The sequence below is a fragment of the Sturnus vulgaris genome, chromosome 1 (genome assembly GCF_052056855.1).
Source record: "Sturnus vulgaris isolate bStuVul1 chromosome 1, bStuVul1.hap1, whole genome shotgun sequence".
In the NCBI taxonomy this organism is placed as follows: Eukaryota; Metazoa; Chordata; class Aves; order Passeriformes; family Sturnidae; genus Sturnus; species Sturnus vulgaris.
Window position 1 is genome coordinate 134,781,724 of NC_142243.1, and position 27,672 is coordinate 134,809,395.

A 27,672-nucleotide genomic window follows, 5' to 3' on the forward strand; every position below is an offset into this window, starting at 1 on the left:
GGTTAGACAAGAAAACCCAGTGGCCAGGCAGGCACCAAGTCAGTGTCACAAGCCCTTCCTAGTCAAAATATGGATTTACATCCCTGGTGGCAGGAGGGAAAGGGATTTGGGGGACACAGTCTTTCAGCTGGGATTGCTGCATGGCAGGTTCTGCTGCAGCCTGCTGGGGAGGCTGCCTGGTGTGCTGCAGAGCTGCAGGGTGCAAGAATGGGGGTGAGGGCACATTCTGCTGGGTGAGATCTGATTGGGTTTGTAGCACTGCACAAAACCTTCAAGTCTAAGGTGGTCTAAAATAACCTTGAGCTATTTTTGTCTTGCATGTCCCCAGATGTGGATTTCCTACTGTTAGCACTCATAGCAGTGGTAAAGCTGCTTGTAAAATGAATTTTTTTTTTTTTTGCAATCATGTTTTTTTGTTTGTTTTTAAAATTAAAACTAATAAAAAGCAGAACGCAGTCTCAGGTTTCCAAATGAACATTTAAAAACTGGCCAGGAAAGAACATCTTCCCACAAAAAAAAAAAGAGAAAGAATAATGAAGAAAAAGTAAATCTCTAATTTGAAAAATGCCAATGGAAAACATATTTGCCAGGCATTTTAGTTTCTATAGGTCACCCATCAGCCTCAGCTATGGGTTGCAAATGTTCCCTGTGTCAGTGGTTTTAAATAGCACGTTGCAAGTATCAAGCTTGCAACAAATTAGTTCAGTGCCAGTTGATCAATTATATGTTGTCTGAAGTTGTAATCCCCATATTTTCAAGAAAGAAAGAAAGGGGCACTTAGTGTTTGCTATTGTTAAAAATTTGCATTCTGGCAACACCAATTAAGACTCCACTGTACAAACATGGCAAAATGATAATTCTTTTTCCTAATAATGATTTTCACATGAAGCCCGAGAGCAACTTCTCTTTGCTTTGAGCAGTTTAATTCAATGCTCCAAGGAATTGAAAGCAGCTACTTCAGAATCATGTGAGCTCTCTGTCTGCAGTCTCATTATAAGCAGTTTTTTGTTTAGGATTCCCCATGTGTAGCACGCTGTCTTGTGATGCATGCTTATTTTCCAGCACATGCTGATGCTGCTGAACTGTCAGAGAGAAATTCCTTCCCCTGCAAATGCAATGTTGTCTTTGAAGTGGTTCACTGTGAGCTGCTTCTTAGTAAATTGTGTGATAATCACCACAAGAGAATTGAAAGGGAGGTGTTTTTAAATTAAATAGAGAAAGCTCCCAAAGGGATGGCTCAAGTACTGTAGCCATACAAGACCTAAACTCTTACTCTCGGTTTATGCTTCCTCTTTATCCAGTGGAGAATAATCATAAACAAAAACCTTTTAATTTACTAGAGGTTTCATAGACAAGGTTTTTAGAAGAGGGGTGATTTTGCTTGAGACTGTTAAAAAAGAAAGCATGAACTACTACTTTATAGGCTGTTAAAATCTAAAGCAAAACCACCAACTGAACAAGAATCTTGTTGGCACTTAGAGCCAGCAAGCAGAGCATGCCTGCACCATGTCATTGGAATGATGCTGAGGCTGGGGCTCAGCCCTGTCCTGGCTGCAGTGCCTGTGGCAGCTGAGTCACCCACTGCCCAAGGAGCTCCCAAAGAGAGCAGGACCAGCCCAGCCCATGATGCCTGGCCTCCCCACAGCTGTCTCACAGGCCTTGTTTATGGCAGGAAGTTACACTGTGGTAGTAGTCACCAGGAGTCTCTAGCAACATGTTCTAACATGATGTAATTTCCCAGTGAAAGCTATCCCACAAATGTCTCTTTCCAGTTTCAAGACCAACAAACAACATTTGTGTTGGGCTCAGTTGCAAGTATTGCAAGAGTGTCCAAAGATGCCAGTGCAAGGAAGGTGCAAGCTCTTTTCTCATGTGCTTCAAATTCAATTTGATGCAACTGTAAAATGCCAGGTGAGACATCACATCTGTTCTGCATCTGCATTAATTATGGCAGCTTTAAAGGGACTCCATAACACCAGTGCACTTGTCAGATTCAAGATTTTAGCCTGCCTTTCTGGGGGCAGCTGTGATTGCTGTTCTCCCCTCTGTCAGCACCCAAGGGGATGTAAGCATCCCTGTCCTTCCAAGCAGGCAAGCCTAAATCCTACTGTATGACTTAAGACAGTTAAAATTGCAGGCCTGAGCCAATCCCTGGGTCAGGCTCCAAAGCACATTCACCTGCATCCCCAGGAGCAAGCCACAGTGATGAAGAACAAGTGCTGCATCTTTTCCATCCATCAACACAGCTGATCCTAAATAGGATATCTGTCCCTGCAGAGGATGAGAAACTCACACCAAATACCTCCAAGGGTGAGCAAAGCAAGGGAGAGCAGGGATTTTATCAGTAACCTTCACTTAGGTAGTATAGGCACTTACACAGTCTTGCAGCTCTGAGCTATTTCCTGATTTATAAGGTGTACACCAATAAATACTGACATTCCCCCAGCTCTTTAGCTGACCAGCGTGCTTAGTGACTTCCCACAGCAGATACTTCCCAAAGCAGATACTTCAAAATCACAAGACCTCAGCTTTGCAAAAAAATTGCACATTTACATGTGACAAAGAATCATCTAAGGACAGTGTGGTGAGGGACAGAGAAGCAAAAAGAGAGGAGCATGGAAGGAACATTGAAAATCACTTAGAGATACTCAGCATTTTGCTGTGTGGGTGCATTCTGCAGGAGGAAAAATATATTATGGCAATAACAATAATAATACTTTGCAACCAGTATGGTGCAAGGTTGAAGCAAGAGGTGACCTCACCCTGTCCACAGGGAGACTAAGAGATTATCTGATCTACTTGGTCTCATTTGTGATTTTTTCCCTTACATAAAATTTAATTGACTACAACTGATTTAGACCTGAACAAATAAAAGCCAAAGCTGTTGCAATTACTTACTCCTCAAAAGAAAAAGGAGAATCTAGAGTTAAGATCCTGGTTTAGGATGTTTTTGTCTCTCCTAGGTAATTGATAGGAAGACCACATTTTGTTTCAGAACAATGTCACAGTAGTATAGCAATAAATATTTGTAGATCTGAGCCTTTTCATAAACCCCTTCCAAGCTAGGTGGCTCGCTGAACACATTCTCAACACATAAGAGATTAATTTATCCTTCCTTTTTCTTTTAGAGTTGGCAAGCAAAGGCACCACAGCCTGAAGTCCATACCTCTAGAGACAGCATGGTCTTGGAATACAACCACGATTTCAGCTGAAGAATTTAGGAAACATAAATTCCATAGCATTTGATACCATTTGACTCCTACATTTAGATTTCTCACATTTTGCAGCTAGGAGGGGCAATATATTTGTGTTTATGGTGGAAACACAGAAAACCTGGACCCGGAAAGGGTTGCTGCAAGAAAGGCTGGTGGTTGCATTTCAGCACTGTCCTACCCACTGCTGCAAGTAAAATGTATTCCTTTTATATCTTATATGAATCCAGTGTCTCTTTGCCAGGCTACAAGCATTGCTGCAGCCTTGTGAGCCTTGCTGGATGCCTTGAGCTCACTCCCTGCACTGTTCATTGGCAGTGAGGAAAGCCCAGGTGTCCCCATTACCTGTAATGCTGCTGAGCAGGGCTCTGGGTTTGACAGCCTCAAGTGATGTTTCCCTCTCCAATCCACTTTGATACTTCAGAGCTGACAGCAATGATCTCTCTTCAGCTGGTATCTGCAGGAGAGAAGGTAAACACACACGGAGTGAAAATCACCGGTCTGCAAAACCTTAAGTGCTTGAATTAGATTTAAACACCTCTGCACAGGAAAGAGTTTCCTCTGCAAAGTGTCTCTCTTCAGGCAGCAAATACTGGTTTAACATCACATTGAACAACACAGCCACAGTTCATTTATTTCAGCCTGTCATACTGCGAACCTGGGTCTCTCTAGGGGCAGCTGATAGTCTTTATGGGATTAATAATGTAATCAAACACACAGAAATTAATAGAAGGTAAGATAATGTCTCTAATTTGTCATTAGAGCATAATGACAAGGAAAAACGTGCTACTGCTTGCAATATAGTTGGATTGAATACTAAGATTCTTTGGGGGTTTGATGGAAGCTTTTATTTTAATCAAGTTCCATCCTTGGAAAAGTGGGTGTTATTTGCTGAGTGACTCTAAGTGGCATATTAATATTGAGATCTTTGGCTTGTTTGCAGAATTGCCACCAACTTCTAATAGGTTGCAAAGGAGACAGTATCAACCCATGTGTCCCACTGATCTCAAAATTCATCTGTGTGCCTGTGGAAACATCATCAAAACTGCATGGTGCTGGAGGCTGCAGGGCCCAGGAACAAGCATGCATACCAAAGACAGCAAAAGCTGCCTCTGAGTTAAAACAGTGAATTTGTATTTATTTTCCTTTATTGCTTACTCATTTACTAAGAGAGAGAACATTTGTCACTTGCTCAATTTTTCCAGCATTTCACCGTCTCTCCCGTTCTCTCTGCCGGTCTGTGTAGGACATACACGCTATCTCCTACACCCACTTCACTCCCAAGGTCTCTGAAATGCCTACGCCCTTCATATCCACTAGAATGTTTTGGGTTTTTTTTTTAAACTATAGCAGATGCAGAGCCCCAGCACACAAAGTGGGGGAGGCAGAGGACACCCAGTCCCCAGGGAGCGGAGGAAGCTGCAGGCAGCGCATCCTGCTCTGCAGAGAAAGCCTCCCGTGTCTCCCTCCTGCTGCTCTAAAAGCTGAGTTTGCCTTCATCTATGATATTTAAAATGCTGACACTATAAACAAGCCTGAGGGAGTCAAGGTCATTAACACCACTAAAACAAAGCTTCATCTCTTCACTCTCGCTGGGCTGCAGAGCAGTGAGGGTGAGAGCAGCAGCTCCTTCTCCTCCCTGCACATGCAGAGGGCAGGAGGTTTGTTGGCCTTGAAACCTTTCCCTCTCCGGGAAAAAGCAGCCCCTTCCAGGTTCCCTGCCCCGATTTCCTTCCACACCAGGGTCCCTCATGCCTGCTGCTCTCCTTTTGATCTTATGTTGGGATGAATGCAAAGCTGGTATCCAACAAAGATTTCTTGTGGCCGCCATCGTGCCTCCCCACCAGGAAACAAAATCTCTCTTCAGTGACAAATCTCATGCACACTCAGAGCCATGGAAATGGCTTTTTGTCATGGATCAATTCCCATTGCTTTCTCAGGGAGTCTCGGTGTTCTCCATGATGGGACCTTATATATTTATACTTACTTATGGCCCTACATTGTTTCATTTCCTGCAAGCGTCTCACTAACAGCCTGCTTTGATTTAACTCCATGCAAGCAGGATATTATCAGCCAGGAAAATAGAGAAGATCACTATATTGTTATACTGATATTTATGAAGCAAACAAAAGGCATATATTTTTCCTCATTCTTTCCTCCTAGGGGGTTTCCAAATGCACCTGAACTTATAGCAGTAGCGCAGTAAGGAAGATTCTCAGCATCAGGGAAGAACAAAGCCAGCCTACTGCCCCTTTCCAGTCTTTTAGGAAATGGAAATGTGAGAACTGTGATCTTTCCTGGAGGTGAAAAGTTAAGGCTTAAGTCTTAGACGAGTGCCCATTTATTACCTGATTGTCTCAATGCCCACAGGATTCACAAAAATTGGACTGCAATTTTGATTCCTTTCTGCTTCAAAAATTGCCTTATTTTTGGAAAGAGACATTCCTGCATTTATTTTGTCTTTATGTGATGGATTTTTCCCATCCTGAGTCTAGGACTTTGTGCTTGTCCTTATTGAATTTCACCTAATTGCTTTCAGACCATTCCTTAAATTTATCAAGATCATTTTAAATTCCTCTCTTGGCCCCCCCAAAAGCCTGCCAATGTGGTGGTCATGTGTGAATTTCACAAGTATGTTTGGTCTTCCATCATTCAAGTCATTTATGAAAATGCAGGATGGTACCAAGCTTAGGACAGATTTCTATGAAACCTCATTACTGCAACTATTCCTGTTTGTCCGGAAATTATTAAGAACTAATTTCTGAGTACCTTTTTAATGACATTTTCCAAGTATTTGTGCACCCTTCCCTTCCCTAGTTTCAGCTAGGCCAGACTGCTAAGTTTCTGCATGAGAACATCAGAAAATGTAAAAAATATTACTAAAGTTGAGACATATCACATCTACTTCCCCTTTTCCATGATGTAAATTTCTTTTTAAAGAGGAAAAGTACATTACTTTAACATGATCTGTTCTTGACAATTCCATGCTCCTGTTTCTTATAATATTCTTTCTCTAGGTGCTCCTCAATATGTGCATGTATTTGAATAACTTTAAATCATTGCAAAGCTCTCTAAGTTGTAAATTTCCAGACCCTCTCTCCACCTCTCATCCTTTTTAAGGGCAGGTATTTTTATCTCTCTTAGCTCTGTGATATTGTCATTTGGAGTCAATTGCTTCTGGTTATAGTTTCCTTCTGATAAATCTTTTTGTCTTCCAAGTTTTATTAGACTGTTCTACATTAAATATCTAACTTATCACAATAAAGCTCATAAACATCCACCCTGCCTTGTTCTAACACACTGTCCCCTTGTTACTACTAAAGAACTGTACATCTTCTTAAAATTTTGCATTTTCCAATCTTTTTGGTAGTATTTCTTCACCTTCTACATCAGCTTCATTCACTGAAACCTTTTTGGTTTGGTTGGATATTTTTGCAATGCTTGCAAAGCTGTTGGCAACAGCTTTGGGTCCTACAAGTTTTTCTCATAGTTACCTTATTCTTATGGGTGCAGTCTCTATTCAGCTTAAGAACATGCTCTTGTTTCTTCTTTTTGGATTTCCAGATGAAGAAGAGGTCTTAACACTCCTCCTGAAGGTAAGGTACAGCAGCCTCAATAAAACAATTCAGCTGAAGGGGAGGAGGATGGGGCTGAGCAGAATGGTCTGACACTGCCCAAGAGTGACTCTAGGTGTGTTTGAACAGGGATAGCAAAGGTGTTGGGAGAAAACCAGTTCGTGGGCCCAATAATGTGTTTTAAAAGTAAAGTTGCATTTCAGGGTTCCTCCAGTGACCAGGCAGATGTGCAGAGGTTCCACAGCAATTTCTTTCCCATTGCCCTCATCAGGACAATGTAAAGCTTTGGATGCATCAGGGAACTGATCCAGTAGAAAAAAAAAACGTATTTTAGGAGGGGCTTTGCTTTTTATTTCTTGCTGTTCTGGTCCAGAAGAAAACTACACGAAACACTGAGCCAGTGCCACAGAGGCAGCGGTAGCATAGCTGGAGGCAGAGAACAGCAGGAACCTCTTAAATCTCCTCCCTGGTGGGGCAGGCATTCCTCAGGCCAGCTCACAAGGAGAGACCAACTTGCAGATCCAGAGTAAGCACCACTGAAATGCCATGAAGAGCAGGACTGGACAGGAATTTTTACTTTAATTATTTTTCCCCACAGAAAATTTACATTGCAAACTTTTTGCACGAACAGGGCAATGGCCAGAAACTTTCTTTTTTAAATATTTTGTAACTAATTGAAATAGGATAGTTCAAGGGGTTTTGGTTCAAAGTCAGCTTTTTTCAATTGTAAGTTAATCTATAAATTTAAAAATATGATATCAACATCAGAGCTATTTCTAGATTATTATCCTGGCTGCGTAGATTAACAGGACTTTGTGAATTAATGGCTGCTCCCAGAAAAAGAGAAGTGTGGTGCCGTTAGGATGGAATTACTGTCTTCTTCCTTTCTCAAACACTAAATATTTATGCTTTTTTGAGGAGGAAATGTAGGACAGGCAAGAGTGATTTCTGTGAGCCACAAAATGAGCCAGAGTAAGCTGGATCAGAATTCAGGAGTTGAACTTGACTTTTCTGGGCAGCGCCCTGATGAAGTGGGAAACCTTCTGCTCTTCAGTGACTTTAAGATGAAGAGTAAAAAAAGCTTTAGCTTCAGGCAAGGCTGCCTAAACTTGCCACAGCAAAGAGGGGGACACAAACACAATTGACCAGCGGAGGGGAGTGACCAATCAGTCACTGATTCACCTTTATAAAAAGAGGAATACAGACACACAAGGTAAGTATTCTGCTTAACAGCATGCTAGATAGAGATAGGGAAGCTTTGCATGTGTCCTCAGTAGCATCAGATAGCTCAGTTAACTCCTGAGATATGTGACACAGAAGTAATGGCAGAGTTTGGCCCTGCTGGAATGAGATGACTTTTAAGAAATATACAAGTCAAACAAGTTTGCTGGTAGTTAAGATAACTTCCCAGGATGTAATCATGGAAAATTCCTTTCAAGAGCTGGTGTTTAGACCTCAGAAAATGCACAGCAAATTGCATTGTGATTTATTTGTCGGTGTCTTTATAGGTTGGGCGTTACTTTACCCCACAGCTGGAATCAATTTTTAATATTTAAAAGTGGAAAGAAAGCAAAACCTAAACACATACAGATCTGTCTGTTTTAGATTGTGCTTTTCCCAAACATTACTGTTTAGAATTGAACCCTGAATAGATTTCTGCAGAGGCCAGCTGGCAACACAGAATTAAAATAACTGGGGCTGGGTAGACCATATAGAAAGACCTCCTAAACTGCAGTTAGCTGATCTGGTATTCATAGTCACTGCAGAAATAAATCTAATCTTTCCCTTTTCCTGATAAAGGACATGAGGTTCTATCTTTTTTTTTTTTAACCTTCATCTCTTTCTCACTCTATTTGTCTTTCTCTTTTCCTGTCTCTTTCTTTCCCTCTTTCTTTCCTTCTTTCTCTCACTATTCCAATGCAAAGTGCTGTACCAAGTAGGTGTGGTACAGTGCATTCTTCAAATACAGTAGTTGTTGGTTACCATGAGAGCCTGTTGAAGAAACAGATAAATAGAGGGAGATGATGATTTACATCACTCTTGAACCACACACATGTGAAGGAATTAATGGAGAAATAGATGACAAAGAAATTTTCTGGTGCCCATCAGCTTTTACTCAGCCTGGAAAGGCTAATGAAGAAGCAGCTGGAGTCAGAAACAGATCCTATTTCAAAGCCCATACTGTACCTACACTAGAAAATTTAGTCTCCTGTGGTTCACGCTCAAGCTTTGTTACAAAGTTGTGCCTGGTTTGCTGCAGCATTAAATGAACTGACAGGCCAGTGCTTAAAGCACAGCTCCAAGGACCAGGATTTGGGAATTTTATTGCATGGTCTGCCAACAAAGTGCCAGGTGATTTCAAAGCTTAGCACAAAAGCAAGTTACCATCATATGCAGATAATCATGGAATGACTAAGCCCCAGTAACTGTCTTTACATGTGTTTATAACCTCTAAGGGTGCCACCAAAGGCCAGCTAACAACTCCACTTGGTCCATAGAGAAAGACAGTTAAGCTGGATCTGCTGTGGGCTGAGAGCAGAAGCACAGACACAGCTCAGCTGATGCACAGTGAGTTATTAACTCCTTGTTACCAGCTCCTGTATCTAAGTGCCGGGGAAAATCACTTTGCTTCTTCATCTGTCAACTGCAGACTGCCATGGCATTGCCTGACTCACAGATGTACTGCTGCCATAGGCCTGGGTAACAGCTCAGAGATCAGGGGCATTTGGAAATTTTTTAGTTGCTATATTATTACTGTGGATCTATCTCACAAAGAAACAAAAATCACTAAGACTATTCCCAACTCCCTCGTTTCTTTTAGGGAGAGTTACCTGTGCAAGAAGCATTGTGCCAGCTGCCACAGCTTGCAGCTCCTCAGAGGCTCTCAGTGTTACAGCAGAGTACACATGGAAACAAGACCATCTCTGCATGGCATTTCAGACGTCATGCACAATTTCAGTCTCCAACTTGCTGGTGAGTGGCCCTGGCACCCCTGCAGGGAGCCATGGATATGTTTACCAACAAAAGGGCTCTGTAATATGCAACATATGGAGATAGAAAAAACAAATCTAATTGGGAAAGGCACAATCTCATTTGGTAACATTGTTGTACCTCTTAATAGTATTTTATTTATTCTCTCTTCCCTACTGAGTCATGGTGGATGCCAAAAGCCAGGACCACCAAGCAAATCTGGCTCCTTCCCCAAAATATGCCTTGCCTGAGTGGATTCACTCTGTGAAGGATTGCAGGGAGATGTTCTCCTTCAAAGATTTTTATATGATTGGAAGGGATGTTGTGAGATAGGCAAAGAATGCTTCCAGCTGAGAAAGGTTTTAGTTTCCTGCCTGTCTAGTCCAGAGCAAGAAACTTTTTGGCTGTCTTTGTGAAGCTGATGTCTGCAGACCACAAGGCTTTTAGTTCAAACCTCAGCTGTGAAAATGTGCACAAAAGGAGCGTTTTATTCAGCAGATGGGGGACATCTCTGTTTGAGGACGGCAGCTAATTCAGGGTCTGGCCAGCAGCTGGCAGTCCTGGCAAATGATATATTTTTTAAAATATCAACTCTTGTGGCTTGACATCCCCATCATGAATTTTCACGTCCCTTCTTTGAAGATCACCACAATTACAAAAGGTTTGCATTACAAACCTTTGAGGATCAGAAAGAATCCTTAGAGCAACTCCTTGCTCTTAGAGGCATCTGGTCTGGACTGGTCAGGTTCTATCATGATGGGATTAGGTTATGTCTCAAAAATCTGCGGGAGGTGAGAAAGATAGTACAGATTGCTGTAGTGGCTAATAGGAAACACCAGTGAGGAGAGCTCATTCCTAGATTCTAGGAATATCCTAGATTCTCTGTGCATTCTTTGACAAGAAACACCTTGCTCGCTCTAGAGGCTATCCTAGTCGTAGAAAACATGGCAAGGAGTATTCCTGACAGAACTACTCTTCATGGGAAAATCTTTTGTTTCTACTCCTGCAAAGTTTTTGTTTGAAAAATCTCTTATTCGTTCAAGCTTTCACCAAATTAAATAAGCAAACCCCTGCTTAGATTCTGGGCAGTCTGTGCAAAAGCAGGGCCCTTCTCTCTGGGTCTGTGATGCTGGGCCAGCCCAGCCAGCCAGGTCTGCCACGGGCTCTTGGCAGCTGGGACTTCTGCTTGGAGGCAGGGTCGTAGAGCAGGGAGCTGTGCTGGCAGGCAGCCCCAGCCTGTGGCACTGAGAGGAGGGTGCCAGGCAGCACACCCTGAGCCTGGGCACCCAGAGACTCCAAAAAGTGAGAAGCTTGCAAGTTCTGGCTAGGAGCAGGTCTTGGCTCCCTGTGTCCAGGCAAGGATGCTGGCATCCCACAGAGCCTCAGGTGGAGCTGCCCAGTTCCCAGATGCACAGCCAAGACCTGGGAGGACTGAGACAAGCCCCAGTGATTGTGCCTACACAGGAAGATAGGAAGCTGGGACTATTGCAACTCCTGAATGTAAGTAGGAAAGGCAGGAAAAAGGTTTTCAGACCAATTTGTTCCAAGACAATATTTTACCATTTTTTCCTTGGGTCAGATTTTCTTGGTCTGGATCACCTCTAGTGACACAACAGCATTCACAAGTTAAAATGACTCATAGTACTAAAACAAGGGATCTATTCCAACCTAAAGAGGCCACCTCAGAGAGACCATCCCCTTCCCTGGCATACATACAGACTTCTTATGAATCTGAGTCTTATTTGGATGAATTACATGCTTGACTATGGAAATGAAAATTAATAGATTTGAACTGAAGCTACCTTTATTGTGAGAATGACACAAATATTACCAAATATTCCCAAAATTTTCATGTCTATGCAGTAGTTCTCAAAATTGAAGAAATGAAAGGAAAACAATTTATGGTGTGCAATGAGAGCACAGGAGATGAAAAAGTATATAACAAACAAGGAAAAATCTATTAAAAAATCAATTCAGACATAAATACAAAGGATTCTGTCTCTCTCAGGCCCTAACCCATTCAATTCACAGTGTGTGTGTGCCAGCTCTTTTCATGTTCAACCCTTTTTTCTCTCTGGGGCAAGGGTGACACAGATGTAGAGTCTAAGAATAGAAGGATACTTTTAAACCATGCAGCTGGGTCTTGTGTGACACACAAAATCTCAGGAGCTGATCTCTGCATCATGTCTCGAACTTTTTGTTGAACATGTCCCTGTAGAGACTTGAACAACATAAACACCTCCCTAAATAAATTGCTCCAAAGTTAAATGCTCCCCAGTATCACAAATGTGTCTGCATATGTTTTCCTTGTTAGATCTGTTTTTAAAATGGTGTGCCAAAGGAAAATATTTAAGGTAAGTTATCAAGTTTTGCTCAAGATTCAGATATAGCAATATTCTCACCTCTCTGATGTCTGTGAAGTTTTGACTTGGATATATTTCTGTAGAGAAAATATCAGAGAAATAAATATGGAACAGTTTTGTGCTCTTGATAAAGAGCACAAGCAAAGGAGCTAGAAATGGATTTTTTAAGAACCTAAATGGAGGCTTAGGGTCACTTTCCCTCCAGCTGTAAATACTTGTCATGTGGTATAGGTGAGCCTTCCCAAAAAAGACAAAGACACTTTTATACAAGAGGCAGAGTCCCTGAAAATATGTCCTCATCAACAGAATGATTCAACAATGTGCAGGGACAGGACTTCTAACAGCAGCAAAGAAATCAGCCTTCCCATTCCTGGCCAAATATGACTGAAGTACTTGATGGAGCAACTCCTCCAAGCAGCTTGGTGCTATTGCTGAGTATGAAGGAAAGAGCATGAACCTTTAGAAACAAATCCTTCTGCTTTTCTGCAAAGGTTTTATGGTACAAGTAATGAGATGCCTAAAGGGTCCTAGCAACACTTTTATATTCCCTTTCAACAGTATATTTTTAAATATGGCCAAACAATGGTTGTTGTCCATTGTGGACACACACATTTAGAGAGCTAGGGAATTACAGCTTGGAAATTTTTTTCAGGCCTGAATTTCTCTTGACTCTTAGGTTCATTCCCAGGCTGATAAGCTGACTATAGCTTCAGTTAGGGAGGAAGTCTCTCAAGGTGATAATATAGTGAAAAACAGAGCGAAATTCATAATGAAGATTAACACCGGGTGTCTTTCCTGTAGGACACATCCTGAGGTACTGTCCCAAGGATGTTTTTCCCAAGTGTCCAATGAGCTACTGTCCTGTCCTAGCTCCACATAACACACTTTAAATAAGGGCTGTCCATACAATAAATTTGGTCTTTCTTCCCTAAAGAAGTCCATGTGTGTTGCTGTCCTTTCTCTCTCTTTTTAGCACAGTGACCACAGTCCATGTTTCAGTTTGAGGATGGGAAGTTATAAAGCACTGCAGCACTTAAATTCCTGGATGAAATCTTGGCTGCACTTATTCATTGAGGCTTTTTCTATTTACTTCAACAGGGTGAGAATTGCACAGCTCTTACTTGCCTGAAACCACAGAGAGAGACTATCTGCACAGTTGGCTGCAGGAGCTTTCACTGAGCTGTTTCATGGGATTTGGGGATTGCAGCCTCATGAGAGGGATTCTTCATGGTTTCTCACTTGGTAGATCTGTACTACGTTTAAATTCTGCTATCAGATACACAGGAAAAAACTTCAAAGGATGAGGTGTGAGCATGTACCTCAGGGCAGAAATCGCTTCCTTTGATTAAAAAATTACACATGTTGTGTGGGAGCTCCTGGACTTACTGTCCAGGTACCTGGTGTGAATAACCAGGGGCTGTATCTGAGTCATATCACACAGCCTGGCCACTACTGCCTGTAGAGATGACTAGTGATGCTCCATTGCAGGGTTTTACGTTGTTATTCTTTATTTAATGCTAACACAATCTATGGGACACATATATTCTAGGGATACTGCCTGTGAATGTAAATGGGATCTCCAAAGCCTTCCAAAGGGAGAGATCCACTTTTCTGCATACTGCTACAATTTTTGAATTTATTGTCTTGCTGAATTAATAGTCATTGATAGTGATTAAAAGCACTCAGCTTGTATATCAGATGCTCCAACAATACATCTCAAAATGTTTCACAAAGCAACACAAATCTCTTTTATTTCCATAGCCCCTGGAATTTCCGTATTTCTAATTTTGCTCACTGCTTTACATAATCTGATACAATTCAAGAGGAAAAGACAAAGAGAGAGATCTTTGCTTGCTGCTGTAATCTAAGAGGACATCACTGCTATAACACACAGATGCAGAACCTGCAAGGAAGAGTGTGTGCAGCCAGGTCAGTGAAGAGGAGCCAGCAGCTGTGTGGGCCCAGCCCCACACTCATGCACAGCTGCACTGAAACCGGCCTTCTCTTTTGAGTAGGTGTAGAAAAATCTAAATTTCACCTACCTCCTTATGGCAGTGGGGGAGCCTCAGAGGGTGATTCATAGGACCTAAATAAGGCAGTAAGCAGGCAGCTGCCTGGAGCTAGTCAATAGGAACATCAAGCACAGAAACACAAATGGAATTTAGCCCCAGTTGTCTAATATAAAAGATCTGCCAGGGACCAACTCACTGCTTGGGTGGTTCTTCTGATGGTAGTTTGTGGTTTCAGTTATTACTTTCAACAAAGGAATGAGGATAATAAAGATTTCTGAGTCTAATTTAATCTTGGGAGGCTTGTAAAAGTTATATTCTGTACCAGCTTTGTGTTAGGCACAATCCAGTGGCTTTTATTTGCCTTTATAGCCTTGACTTCTGAAATATGCACAGTACATAGAGATAGCAGATTCTACAAAAATACAAGGATGAAAATCACATTTATTCATTTATTCTGTGCTAAAACACCATGTCCAAGGCCTGTCAGGACAAAGTTTCTTGAAAACAAATCACCTCAGACAGAGCAGGACTAAAATTTTACTTTGCATTTAGAATCAGACACTGAATTAAAAAAAAAAAAAAAGGAAGAAGAAGAAGAAAAAAAAATCTGTACTCACATGACTAGCAAATAGGCCAGAACATTTTTTAGATAAATTATGCTCTTCTGTCAGCTATTGTGAAACTATGAAAACCTACGCATGCTTGTAAATAGATCACACTTAGATGGAAGTAGATCTCTAAATGCACTGTGACTCATACAGCATAAAGATACAAGGATGGATTGTACACTGCACAGGGCTGGAGTTTCTTTCAGCATTATATATTCACAGACATGTAGTATGCAATGCTACAGGGGAGCACTGATAAGAGCCCTGAGGAAGGAGAGTGGCTGTTTACCTGCTGGATTTTGAGGAACAGAGACCAAATCATCATTTTACTTTCCTTCTCAGTAACTACTAATCAATCTAATAATTATTAATAGGATATTTTTAAAGATCAGGAAGGTCTAAATTTACAAAATAAGGAGGGAAAAGATATGGCCATCCTCAGAACACCATACTGCATATGAATCTGTTCACCAATATAATATAGGACAGCTTTTCTTCTTTTGAGTCCTTATAGTTATGAATACTCAAAAAGGAATTGCTTACAGGCTTAAGTACATGCTAAGAGCTTTGCCCAACTGCTGCTTTTCTTAAGTGCTTTCCTCCACCCTCAGTAGACTTTTGGCTCAATTACTCATGTGTCTTCCCCATGATATTGGCATTTAATCTCACAGTCTATGGCTCTGAAGGGTGATGGACTCAGCACCCCTGCATTGTGGATCACCTGGCTGCTATAGTGACCACTGACCAGTCACTTCTGTTGGCTGCTGACCATGTGGCTGTGTTTGGACTTGTATTTCAACATCCCCTGGAGTATATGGGTTGTACCTCTGATCATGTCAAAGGGAGTAGGGGTAAGGGTGGCTGGCACAGCCCTTCTGGATGGCAGTCCTGAGACTGCTGTTGCAAGACAGTGGAAATGTAGTCCAAGACATGCTGATCTTTATTCGAAGCTTGTTTAAGCTGGGACACAGGAATTATTCATGACCTTCTGAACATTTAGAGTATCAAATGAGCTCCACTTGTCAAAAACAAATACTTAAAGACAGCACTGATACGTTTTATACATTTTTCACATTATTCCACAGTAATGAGGACTATAAACATCCTTTTATTTAGAACTGAAATATGAGATTTTTTTGGAACATGAAATTCTGGCAAATTTGGTAAGGACATTGCCTGAAGCACTGAATTTGGCCAGTGAGTATATTTACAGGCTTTTGAACCAGAATGGGGCAGCATCAGCAAATGCTACAGGGAATAACAAAGAACTTTGCACACTTCTATCCTGGGAACCTGCTTTCAGCCCCATCCATCGATCAGCACATTCTTGAATGCTTCCTGTAACTGGGCTCCAAAGCAACACAAACCATTTGCTCCAAGGGAGGAGAGAAACTCCTGAGACCTCTGCAGATTGAATTTTGAGCATCAAATGCTAACATCATTAATTGCTTCCAACCGAGTTAGCAAAGCCAGAGCTATGCAAACCTTTGTGCATGAGCAGCTCACATTGAACTCATTTCAGAATGCTGGGGCAAGTCTACTTGGAAGGCCAGTAGTATTCACTAGGCAAGACAGTCACTGCCAATTATTCCCCATGCTGTGAATCAGAACATGGTCCTTATGTTACAGATTTCTTGATCACAGCCCATGCTCAAAAAGGCTTAGAAATGCAAGGCACTGCTTACAGGCTCTGGCTCTGCACAGGGTTTTGGTGTGTGAAGGACACCTATTTCCTTTGGAATAACTTGCCAGCAGCAACTGACAAATTTTGGCCCCATTAATTTTGTTTCTGTAAAGAAAATTTGAAATCTATTCCTTGACTTAGGAAATAACTGAACATGAGTTTTTAATTCTTCTTGCCCTTCAAGGAGACAAATTAATGAACCCTGGTAATACATTAGTCCAATTGCCTCTTTTCTCTTATTGAAAAAAATTTGCATAGAAAGAGGTTAAAAAATGTTTTCTGCCCACTCAGCTGGTGCTTGCATTTCTTAAGTTACGAGGTGCATACATTGTGAGCCTGGAGGGATGCAGAATTTTGAGTGCATTTCAGTGCCTTCCACTCACTTTGCCATTGAGATATTTGCTGACAACCTAAAAGGGTGGAGGCACCTCTGCAGTTCTCTCTGGGGGCTTTTATGGTTTATTTTCTGTTTGTGTTATATTCCAGGCTCACAGCTGTAATTTTTCTACTGTTCTTTTGATATTATTACTGGCAGTGAGTTCATTTCCTTACCCAAACTGGTTGTGGCCTGTTTGTAGCCATCCCCTATGCTCAACACATTTCAATGCCTGAAGAGGCATCCCACAGTCTGTCTCTGTGCCTCCTGAGTGGAAAAGGGGGAACACTCACCCAGCAGCCCTACTTGCCCCTGTCACAGGCAAGTGTCCTTCTGGCTCCTGCAGGACTGTGCAGCCCAGGGACCATGGAGGTGGGCTGTAGAGATCCCACAGTGTCCCTGCAGGGCAGGACCACCACCAGCTGTCACAGGGACATCCAGTACAGCCACTGGCTGAGGACAAGTGACTTGTGATTCCCACAGGGCAGACATGCCCCTCACAGCCACTGCTGCTGGAAAGGGCTGCTGTCCTCTGCCCAAGCCCATCCAGCAGGAGCAGCTCAGAGGCAGGGACGCTGGCAGGGAGTCTTTGCCCTTTTACACACAAGACTGTGCCACCCCAGCCTGTGTTCTCACACTCCTCTCTGTTTTCAAGCCCAAGGTCTTGCGTGAGCTCCCCGCACATCACTCGTGTGCTGGGGCCAGCCCAAGGAGCAGCTGGGGTTGGCTCCAGCCACGGCCACAGCTGAAGGAGCCGCACCCTGGCCTGCACCCAGCTGGCAAGGAGCTGCTCCCCGAGTGTCCATAAGCACAGATCTGCCTTAAAACAGCACACGGATCCAGCCAGATTGCTCTCTTACCTGGGCTGGTAGGAATGCCCATGACAAGGGAGTTCACTAACTCAGGTTCCACCGTTGCTTGCCATTTGGAGTCTTGCCACAGCATTTGAATCACCCAAAGCTGTAAAACACTCAGGAGATACACTGGAAAAATAGAAATAATTAAATTAGTTTAAGTAGGAGACTTTAAACAGGTCAATCAAGGCCTTCACTGTTGCTTTATTTGTTTTCTGAGGCATTAGGATGTGTGTGCTTCATATTCTGAGTCCTTTCTCTATTGCCCTTACTTTTAAAGAAAACCTAAGTTTCTCACTCTCATACTTTCCCCTGCGGCTTTAAAAAAAACCCAAAACAGTAAACAAACTTCATGAGATTTGTGTTACAATCAGTGTTGGCAGCACTGTCTCATTTGTTGAGTTTTTCCATGACACGAGTAACTTTGCAACTAATCCAGAATATGGAGAAATATGTCGTTTATTCACAGAATCACAGCCTGGTCAGCAACTGCCCTTTATTCCAGGCTTTTATTATATTGTTAGATAAATCCCCTTGGCTGTCATATGGATGAGAAAAATGAATCTTTGCTTCATGGGCACACAACTTTTTTGAGCAGATAAGCCACTAAGACCCATTGACATCATCCTGTCATGACCCCTCCAAACCTCTCCCACAGCCCTCACATCACATTCCCAGTTGAAGAAAAGGTCTCAGCACCAGAGCTCCTCTGCACAGAGCTGAGCTCTCAGAAGAGGTACCACACTGATTTATACATACACATGTACATATATTCTGTATTGTCAACACGAGGGTATCACATCCTCTGAGAAGACAGCATCCAATGCTGAATATTCACTGTCAGCAACAGTACTTTTGAACTTTCTGTGAGGGGGAAATTTTTTTTAATTCCCCAGACTTTTTCTAGAGAAAGATACATGAACATGGTGTAAAATTTCCATATTTTAATAGCATCCATTTTATGTTCAGGCTCAGGACTTAGAATAATCGAGTTAGTTTCATTTCTGTTTATTGCTCATTTCTGCTCAATTTCCTCTCACTGCTTTTCCCACAGTAACCCAGCATGGCAGGGCTCACTCTGGCTGCAGATTCTACAGGAAAATGGTTAAATTGAGTTAAAATTTGTTTCACTAAAAATACACTCACAGTTCATACAAACCTATTTATTGATCTCCTTTTCAAAAAGCTTTACCTGTGACCTAACTGAACTAGACTACAACCCTCTAAGCTTTAGATGATTTAGATTTTCCCAGATATTGCTTACTGTCTGTTTCTAATTCATATGCGTGTTTCTGATCTATGACAACTGGCTGTTTTATTTTTAATATCATGGCTGCACATGAGCAATAAAAGGTGGCACTTCTTCAGAAACCCACAAACTAGCAATAAACTTCAGTTACAAAGGAAAAGAGCAGAGCCTTACCATCAAGGAGAAATCACCAAATCTGGGGGACAAAATTCAAAGTGAAGAAGAGGGTCTTCACATGGTTTGCAACCCCCATGCAAATATTTTTTGGCCACTCAAAAGTTTTTTGCACTTGCCAGCCAAGTGCTACACAGCAAATTCCAGTTCCAGTGGTGCCATCAGAACAGGTCCAGCACTCTGAAGGTGACCTAAAGCTGAATTATGTAGGTGATTGCCTTCTGTGGTTGCATGACTGGCTGGGTAGGTGAGGGCAGAGCAGTGCATGTTGTCCAGCTCCACTTCATCCAGGCTTTTGGCACCGTCTCCCATAAGATCCTCACAGGGAAGCTCAGGAAGCCTCAGGTGTGCTGGGTGAGCAGAGAGGGAGGAGATTTGGCACTGGCTGCACAGCAGAGCTCAGAGGGCTGGGTCAGACACAGAGTCCAGCTGGAGGCTGCAGCTCAGGGTGTTCCAGGGCTCAGAACTGGGCCCAGTCTGTTCACCTGATCCACCAGTGACCTGGACAAAGGGGCAGAGTGTACCCCCAGGGAGTTTGCTGTGGGTCTGTCATGGGAGGAGTGGCTGATGCCCCAGAGCCTTGTGCTGCTGTTCAGTGACACCTGGACAGGCTGGAGACAAGTTCAGCAAAGGCAAGTGCAGAGTCCTGCACCTGGGGAGGGATAAATGGGAAGGGATAACTCCATGCACCAGCACAGACTGGGGATGACTGCTGGAAGCAGCTCTGTGGAGAAGGACCAGCTCCAGTGGAGGGCTGTGAAAATTATGAGAGAGCTTTTCTCTTATGAGGAAAGGCTGAGGGAGCTGGGCCTGTTTAGCCTGGAGAAGAGATGGCTGGGAGGGGATCTTATCAATGCATCCAAATATCTTAAGGGAAGGTATTAAGAGGATGAGAACAGACTCTTTTCAGTGGTGCCCAGTGACAGAATAAGGCAACAAGCACGACATGAAACACCAGTTATCTCATCTAAATATGAGGCAGAATATCATTACTGTGATAATCCACTGTTCTCTGTGAGGGAACACAGAGAATGGGCTGCCCAGAGAGGTTGTGGAGTCACCTTCTCTGGAGATATTCAAAACCTACCTGGAGGCAATCCAGTACAGCCTGCTTTGGGTAAACATGTTTTAGAAAGGAAGTTGGACTAGATGATCTCCAGAGATCTTTCCAACACCAACCATAGGTTCCTTCTGACCTAAACCATTTTGTGATTCTGTGATTGTAGAGGAACAGAGATAGTCACATGGAGGGCTACCACCATCTGGCTAAGTCTCTGGTTCTTAGGGAAGTAGAGGGCATTTCACAGGGGAGACTCATATGGACTTTCACAAAAGGCAACCACAGATGAGAAAATATCATCCTGGGGCTAAACAGGCACTCAGAGGACAATACAAGACTGGCCTAAACTCCTGTTGTGTGATCTTTTCCTAAGTGAAGACAATGTAAATAAAAGCATCCTGCACAGTGGCCCTGTGTCCTGCTGAAGTGGAGGAGACAAGCACAATGGTGGGTGCAGTTGCTCTGGGGTGGGCTCTGGAGGATGAAGCTGAGCCTCAGCAAGTTCTGGGAGCTGCTGGTGGCCATAAGCTCATGGCTAGGACCACACCACCAAGACACACACTGAGCTGTTATTCTCTCTACAGAGTGAGGGGACATTACATCTTAAATTTCTAGATCTGATCAAGGTTTATTCAGCAAGTTCACAACTATATGAGTAAATGAAGAGCAGTTCTTTTCCAACATAATAAACCAACAACCAATGCTTTATTTTTCATCACATCTTGTCTGTAAAGGCAATCGTTATAAATAATACACTTCAACTTCAGCAAGTTATTAGATCTAGTGTTGCACAATGCTCTGATGGTAGTGTTAGAAAATATCAATAAAGTGAACACTAAGCTGCTGAGGAACCAACATATCATAGTGACATCGATTAGCAAATCAGGCTGGCTTTATTAAGGTTCTGTCAGGCCGAGTGCTGAGTCTGGCACTGTTTGATATTTCCACTGGTGATCTGGAAGCATAAAATCATTGCTAATAAGATATTTGGTAACAGAAAAGTAAATAATTGTGTGGGCTGAAAGTTATGCAAGACTGAAACTGTGCTCATTCTGTCTAAACACCCTTTAATACATTGTACACTGCTAAACAAGGAATGGAGACCAAATCTTTGCAGAGAGGAGGTATCCTAGTCTGGGGTGGGTGACTCAGAATGGGTCCCAGTAACAAAACACCTTACCAGAAATTCCCTGTGCAATATTGAAGAGGAATTGATGGCGACCAAAACTAAACTGAAGTCTGACACTGAGTGTGGGCACAAAACCACAATACTGTGTATCATCAACATTCTTTACCTCAAGGTTTTTTTGAAGGCTTCAGGGAAAACTGAAGAGCATGCAAAGGAACATGAAAATATCGAAGGGCCACGGAAAATGCCTCAAGATGGGAGACTTAAAGAGATCAGCCTGATTTAAAAGAAAGAAAGAACTAATTTACAGGCATGTTAATTAAAGAAAATACACAGTCTGAAGGGGCACTCTTCATAGAAAAGAGCATAACGAGAACCATGAAGGGGAGATGGAGCCAAATGAATTCACATTGGAAATAAAGCACAGAGTCTTAGCAGTGAGAACAATTAACCACTGGAAGCAAAAACACTGGGAAGGAAGGATTTTTCATCATTTTCTCCTAATGTCCCCTGTTCAAGTCTGAATTTTCTTTTCTGAAAGCTGGATTTTAGTTTTTTTTAAAAAAGCAGTCAGATTCCAACTCAATGGGAAGCAATTGAAAATCTGGAGACAGACAAGCGGTCAGACTCAACTGGGAGCACCTTCCAGGCTTAGAAATCCCCTGCATCTATGAACTGAGGTGCTAAAAACTTTGTCTCATCTCCTAACAAGTGTAATAAGCAGAGAAGTGCTCTTGGAATGGATAACTTTAAGTTTTTTTGTCAGTGATACATATCACTTAATGAAATCCAAAATGAGGTGACAGATACCATCAAAAACATCACTGACTGAAATTGTTCAGATGTTTGTTATGAGCCTCTGCTGTTATATTTCTTTGTTTGTACATTTGCCAAAGGATTTCTTGGCCTGCAAGAAGAGATTTTGTGCCTTTTTGTAAGAATGGGAAAAAAGCAGTGATTTTATGTAGATGATGCAGACCATATTGATTGCAGTAGTCAATTTACTAGAGAAGCAAGTCCAAAATGCATGCCATGTAGTTGCTTAGGGATTATAGTCAGTTGTAATTTTTCTGCTAATTAAAGTTACTGTAACAATATTTCCATGTTGATTTTATTTCAAGAGCAATGAGATTGCATGTCTAGTGCACAGTTTATTTGACAGAGAAGCTTGCATCTGTATTATATCACTGACAGCCAGAGCATTTGCCTGCAGAATACGAGTGAAAGGTCATGATTATCAAGAGAAACATAAATGTGTATGCACTTACTAGCTTATTTGACTTGGAATCTTGTGCCTAGATACAGATGAGGAGTGTATTGCCATAGGTAGGAATACTTCTCAGAGAGGGGTGTAATCAGTTTGTAATTTTAAAAGAAAAGAATGAATGTATAGGCAATCTACAGTTCTTGCCTTCAACTGGCTTTCTGGTCTGTGCTGCATTATTTTAAGCAGCAGCTGCTTCACAAGATTTGTGAAGGTGCTGCTGATTCTGAAAGAGCAGGTTTCATGTCAACAGATTGAATAATAATATATCAGTGTTCAAGACTCTGCTTCCCACTCAGATCAGCCTAAATTCTTCAGGAAAAGAACATGTTCTTGTGTGTAGGTATCATCTGTGTGTCTCTTCCTTCAGTGGATAATAAAAAACATTTTCCCAAAGGTGGCTTCATCAGAAAATGTAGCAGCAATTGCACTGAAAGTCTCAAGCTCCAGAAAGGGGAAAAGTTCACCTCCCCTGGTAAAGCTCAGCACGCCTCTGAAATCATCCAGGCTCTCAGCTCTAACTGCCTTTCTCTCCCCCACATCACAAAAATAGCCTTTGAGTTCAAAATGATCACATACTCATCTTACATAAAATGTACAGGTTCCCAGAGAAACTTGTGTCCTATTTGCTGAGGTATTTACAGAATGATTTCAATGCCTGCACATGATGGAAAAAATTTAGGGCTCGTGTTAGAACTAATGCATAGGCTGGTAATGACGAGAAACATAATGTTAGAAATAATAATGGGAATTGCACCAATTGGACCATTGAAAATACAACTGAGCAAATGAAACCTAGTTGAAAAAGGAAGCTGGGATTCCAGGTATTATGCCTATATTGCCTGGCAAGCCTGGACTTTCTTTGCTAGCCTGCTTGAGTTTCTGGTGTTGGATGTCCTGCAGATCCTCCTGCTCCCACTTTGCCTTCTGGAGTTAACTGGGTAGTTACCATTACCAACACCAAGGTGCAACTGCTCAGCTGGGGCAGGCAGCCACATGAGCACAGGATTTGTCACTGAATTAGCCTTCCAGCCTAGTGCCTTGCTTTAGGCATGATGGTTTCTGTGGCAAAAAGGTTTCTGGAGAGCACATATGTCTATGGCACTGCTGTTCATTAGGCTGTGGGAGGGTGCAGGAATCCCTTCACTGGAGCAGTTTTCTTCTCTGCCTGGTCTGGGTGGACTGCCAAGCTTAACTCTCAGGAAAACGCTCTGAAGAACCCTCCCCCATCAGAGGATTCCCTGCCTTCTTTCAGACCTTGCTTTTATTCACAACATAGCTGTTCAAAACCAACTGTAAATCAGAAGTCATGTCAGCTTTCTGTCTCAGAAGAACTGGGATGTCCTGGGAGGTGACAGTGTTACTGCACTCACTGCACAGTAAATATCTCAGGGAGAGCCAGGAAATGTGAGCCAGGCTGCCTGGAAATCACATTTTGCCCTCTGACATAGCCAGGACCTGTGTACTCAAGTCTTCTGGAGAGCCCAGCCCCAGAATGAAGTCTCATTGTTGGCTTTTCTGGAGACCAGGTGATTTTCCAGCTTCAACCCAAACCTAATACCTTTGAGAGGCAGTTGATTAGTCACAGAGAGGGACTAAACACAGCTCGAATATATTGAAAAAACATCTTTTCCCCTCATTTCCAAAAGAAAGAGGTTCCCAAGAACCTAATAGGCACTGCAATTTGCATTAAATGCAACATATTAGTGCCCCTTAATTTAACTAGGAGAGACAGTATCCTGCTTTCAGTGTCCTACTGTGGTTCAGATATTTATCCCAGTAAATCATAGCAGGGGACTATTTAATCAGCAGAAACCAAGCTCAAAGTTTGCAAACAGACCTTAAAATAAAAAGCATAGAAGTGGGTTAGACTGAGCAGGCAGCTTGGCATTCCTTAACGCAGAGGCAATTTGTTTTCATAACTTCTGTAGCTACAGCCTCTCACCCCTCAGCAAATAAGCACCAATCAACCTGCAGGGAATCATTAGCTTAAAACAATTGCCAGCAGATTTCTTTCAGGTCTCGGAAGTGCTGAGGATTGCAAAGCTTATCATTTGGCATTCACTGCATCCTTAATCTTTCCAAAGGCAGCAGAAAGCAACAGAGAGCCTTTCAAAAATCTTTTAATAGCTGCTTTCTTTGTATGTGTTTATAGTGACCATAGCTGTTGCAAAAAGCTTTCTAAAGTACTCCAGCCCTCCCTGGAGCAAAGGCTGGCTGGTGCTGGGCATTGTAATAGCAGCACATTGTTTCACAGGTGCAAAGTTGCTCTAAAACCATTCCTTTTCCTCTCTCTGGAGACCAGAGCTGGCTATAATTCTCAGCATCTAGCAGTCCAAGTCTGGTGTCGTTCCTGCAGGTGTGGTTTCAGCACAGTGCGTGGGGCTAGGAATGTGGGGCTGGGAATTGCACTGGCAGCTCACTAATGCTGTGTTTCTGCACTGGGGATTCTTGTTAGAATCACCATGTTGGCTGAAGAGTAGCATTTTAATGACGTTTGCAGATGTCACTCAAACCATGGGTGGCTTTACTTATTTAAACAGGGCATTTTGGCTGCATGGCTTAATGCACTTGATGCTCTGTTCCTTCCAAAGTGTGCTCCTTGAGAACAGTTTTCCCTGTTGAATAGAAAAGTCCAGATCCTCCCTAGCAGCTGAGACTACTTAGTAAAACTGAGTAAGGACAGCAGGGACTAGTGAGTGGCTTCTAATCCTCCATTGTACTCTGGCTTCAAACTGAGTTGGAGAAGTTTAATACTATTTAATGCTTTAACTCCCAAAGGATTCACTAGAAGACAGAGCACTTCACCCACCCCCTTATCTTAATACGCTTATTCATGCTATGTGCTTATGTGGAGAATAAAGCTGAAAATCTGCTCCCAAAAAGTAATGGAAATATGATTTTTATGCACTGTTATTCCCATGTAATTCAAGAACCAGGATCTCTTTGCAACATTTATGTTATCTGTGCCAAAGAACAAAAGTTCCTGATCTCATCATTTGTCAGCTGATAGATCTGCAGATACAGCTTTTTTGGCACATGGTTTTGTTACACAGGACTAACAAAATCACCAGTAACCTTCATTCACAAAAGCAGTACCTTCAGACTGTAGCCCTTATAATTTGAAGCATTCTTACAGAAAGCCTGTGGTTCTACAAAGAGATTTATGTTAAGGCCAAGAGATCCAATTCTCATTTGTGATAATCAGTATCTCCACCATTACAGTTAATGCCTTGAGAAGCTACCTAGAGTAGCCTTGAGATGCCTTGAGAGGCTAGACAGTACTAAAGGAATAAAGTAGGTATTTACTGAAAAGGTTTTCAAAGGACACACCTTGGGCAGTAAAAGAGCCCAGATTTGGCTCCACCAAAGATGGATGACAGGTCACACGTTTTCATGCTTTCATAAGTTTTGGTCCATTTACATATTGGGGTTAATTGTCCAATTACAGCTCCAGGTTATGAAGTCCTATCCTCCCAGTTTACTCTCCTCAATCTGTTGTTTACACTTTTTGGGCCTGAAGCTGCAAGAGACACCGGCTGGAAAAGGATTGTTTTGTCTAACTACACTGTAAAGAGAACTTGCTAACACTTTATATGAAGTTCAGAGTTATGTACTAATGCAGCACAGAATCTGGATAATATGAAAGCTAAAACTTAAGGCATCACAGTGACACCTGTGAACAAAGCAACAGGAGGTCCATGATCTCTCTCCTCAGGCAACAGAAAACAACCCACTCATGCATTCTGTGGTGCAATTCAAGGTATGGAAATGCTCTTTTCATTAATTTCCATGCATATGCATCCCAGCAGCTTCCTTGCCCAGCATTCCCAAACAGTGTTTCACAAGGTGACCAGTCCACTGCCTGTCTTCCTCATGCAGTTGCAGGGAAAGAGACACAGGACTTGTTCACTGCTAACCTGACTTCTCAGCCATAGAACAATTACAGAGGGTGAAAGGGTTAATGTCTGCTTCTGTCTGAGTAACTTTTAAAATTATATCCTGGTCCCAACCATACAGACATGAGGAAACCATGCAATTGTTTGTGGGTTAAGTGGAACACACTGTGCTGGAATTTAGACAGGCCTTCTAGTTTCAGCCAGAAGCACCCAGTCAGTTCCTGTCTTTGTGAAAATACTGCAGAGCTGACTTCTACATCCCAGCCTGTCTTGTCAACATGACTAGTGGACATGGGGAGACCACCCCTTCTGTCTTGGTCACTACAGATCAATCAGTAATCAGATTTTGGCTTTTTTGCAAGTTTTTCATTCATACATTCCTTCACATTTTCCTGCTATTTTTTCTGTATTTTATTTCTAAAATATGACCTTTACCATGGAATTCTGCTTTAGGTTTGTTAAGGCTTTTTACTCAGAGAAACAGAGACATTGACCTACATCTTCTGGGGGACTAGCACTAGGGCACAAGCAGCCCTGTGAGTCAGGGGTATCACCCAGGAAGGTGAATCGATGGAAAGTATCTTCAGAGGACCTTCCAGCTGAGGCTGAGACTTATTATGGGAAGGGAAAGGGGTGGGAAAAGGGATGGACCACGGTTGTTTTGGAGAAATAAGAATGAATAAAGAGAGGTAATGAAATAAAAGGAGCTGTTTGCATGCAAACCTGTATCTGGTCAGCACATTTGTTGGGTCATGCCCTGCACCTGAGGAGCACAGTCTTTCTTGTCTTCCTATTAACCTCCATCTCTGTTTACCTGGGAGGGAGGGACGCTTTTCTGCATACGTGAGTGTGTATTGACATCTAAGTGCCCACAACTAGATTTGAACCACAAGTTACAAAGGGCCATGTGCTAACAACCCCAGCAAGTAAGAGTCCATACAACAATGTGCCACTGCTAGCTGTTGTCCAGCAGGACAAGGCAGCAGAAAGAAGTGGCCTGAGAACCAAGTACCAAAGTGGCCATAAGCCTGGGCTGGGTACATGCAAATCTGTGAGACCTGGAGGAACTGGCAACTGGAGGTACCAAGAGATCCAGGTCAACTCCAAGAGAGACCATGGGCTCTCAGAGTCATATGTGTGCACATATGTGTGTGTGTGCAAGTCTCTGAGCATGAGGCAGCTGGAGACAAGAGGGTGCAAGGGTGAGTTGCTGGGCAGGCTTGGTGTCTGACCTGACCTTACT

The 27,672-nt window shown here is 42.5% G+C and overlaps 1 protein-coding gene across 1 annotated transcript in view; it reads right to left on the reverse strand.

The window, feature by feature from the left end:
- NIPAL2 (NIPA like domain containing 2) overlaps positions 1-4,463 on the reverse strand; it is a 66,111-nt gene extending 61,648 nt beyond the window's left edge. The window contains exons 1-2 of the mRNA XM_088163609.1: positions 4,426-4,463; positions 3,558-3,630 (exon numbers count right to left, since the gene is read on the reverse strand). Of these exons, the coding sequence (XP_088019735.1) occupies positions 3,558-3,630; positions 4,426-4,463 (111 nt within the window). The remainder of the gene's footprint in view (positions 1-3,557; positions 3,631-4,425) is intronic.
- Positions 4,464-27,672: the final 23,209 nt, after the last annotated feature.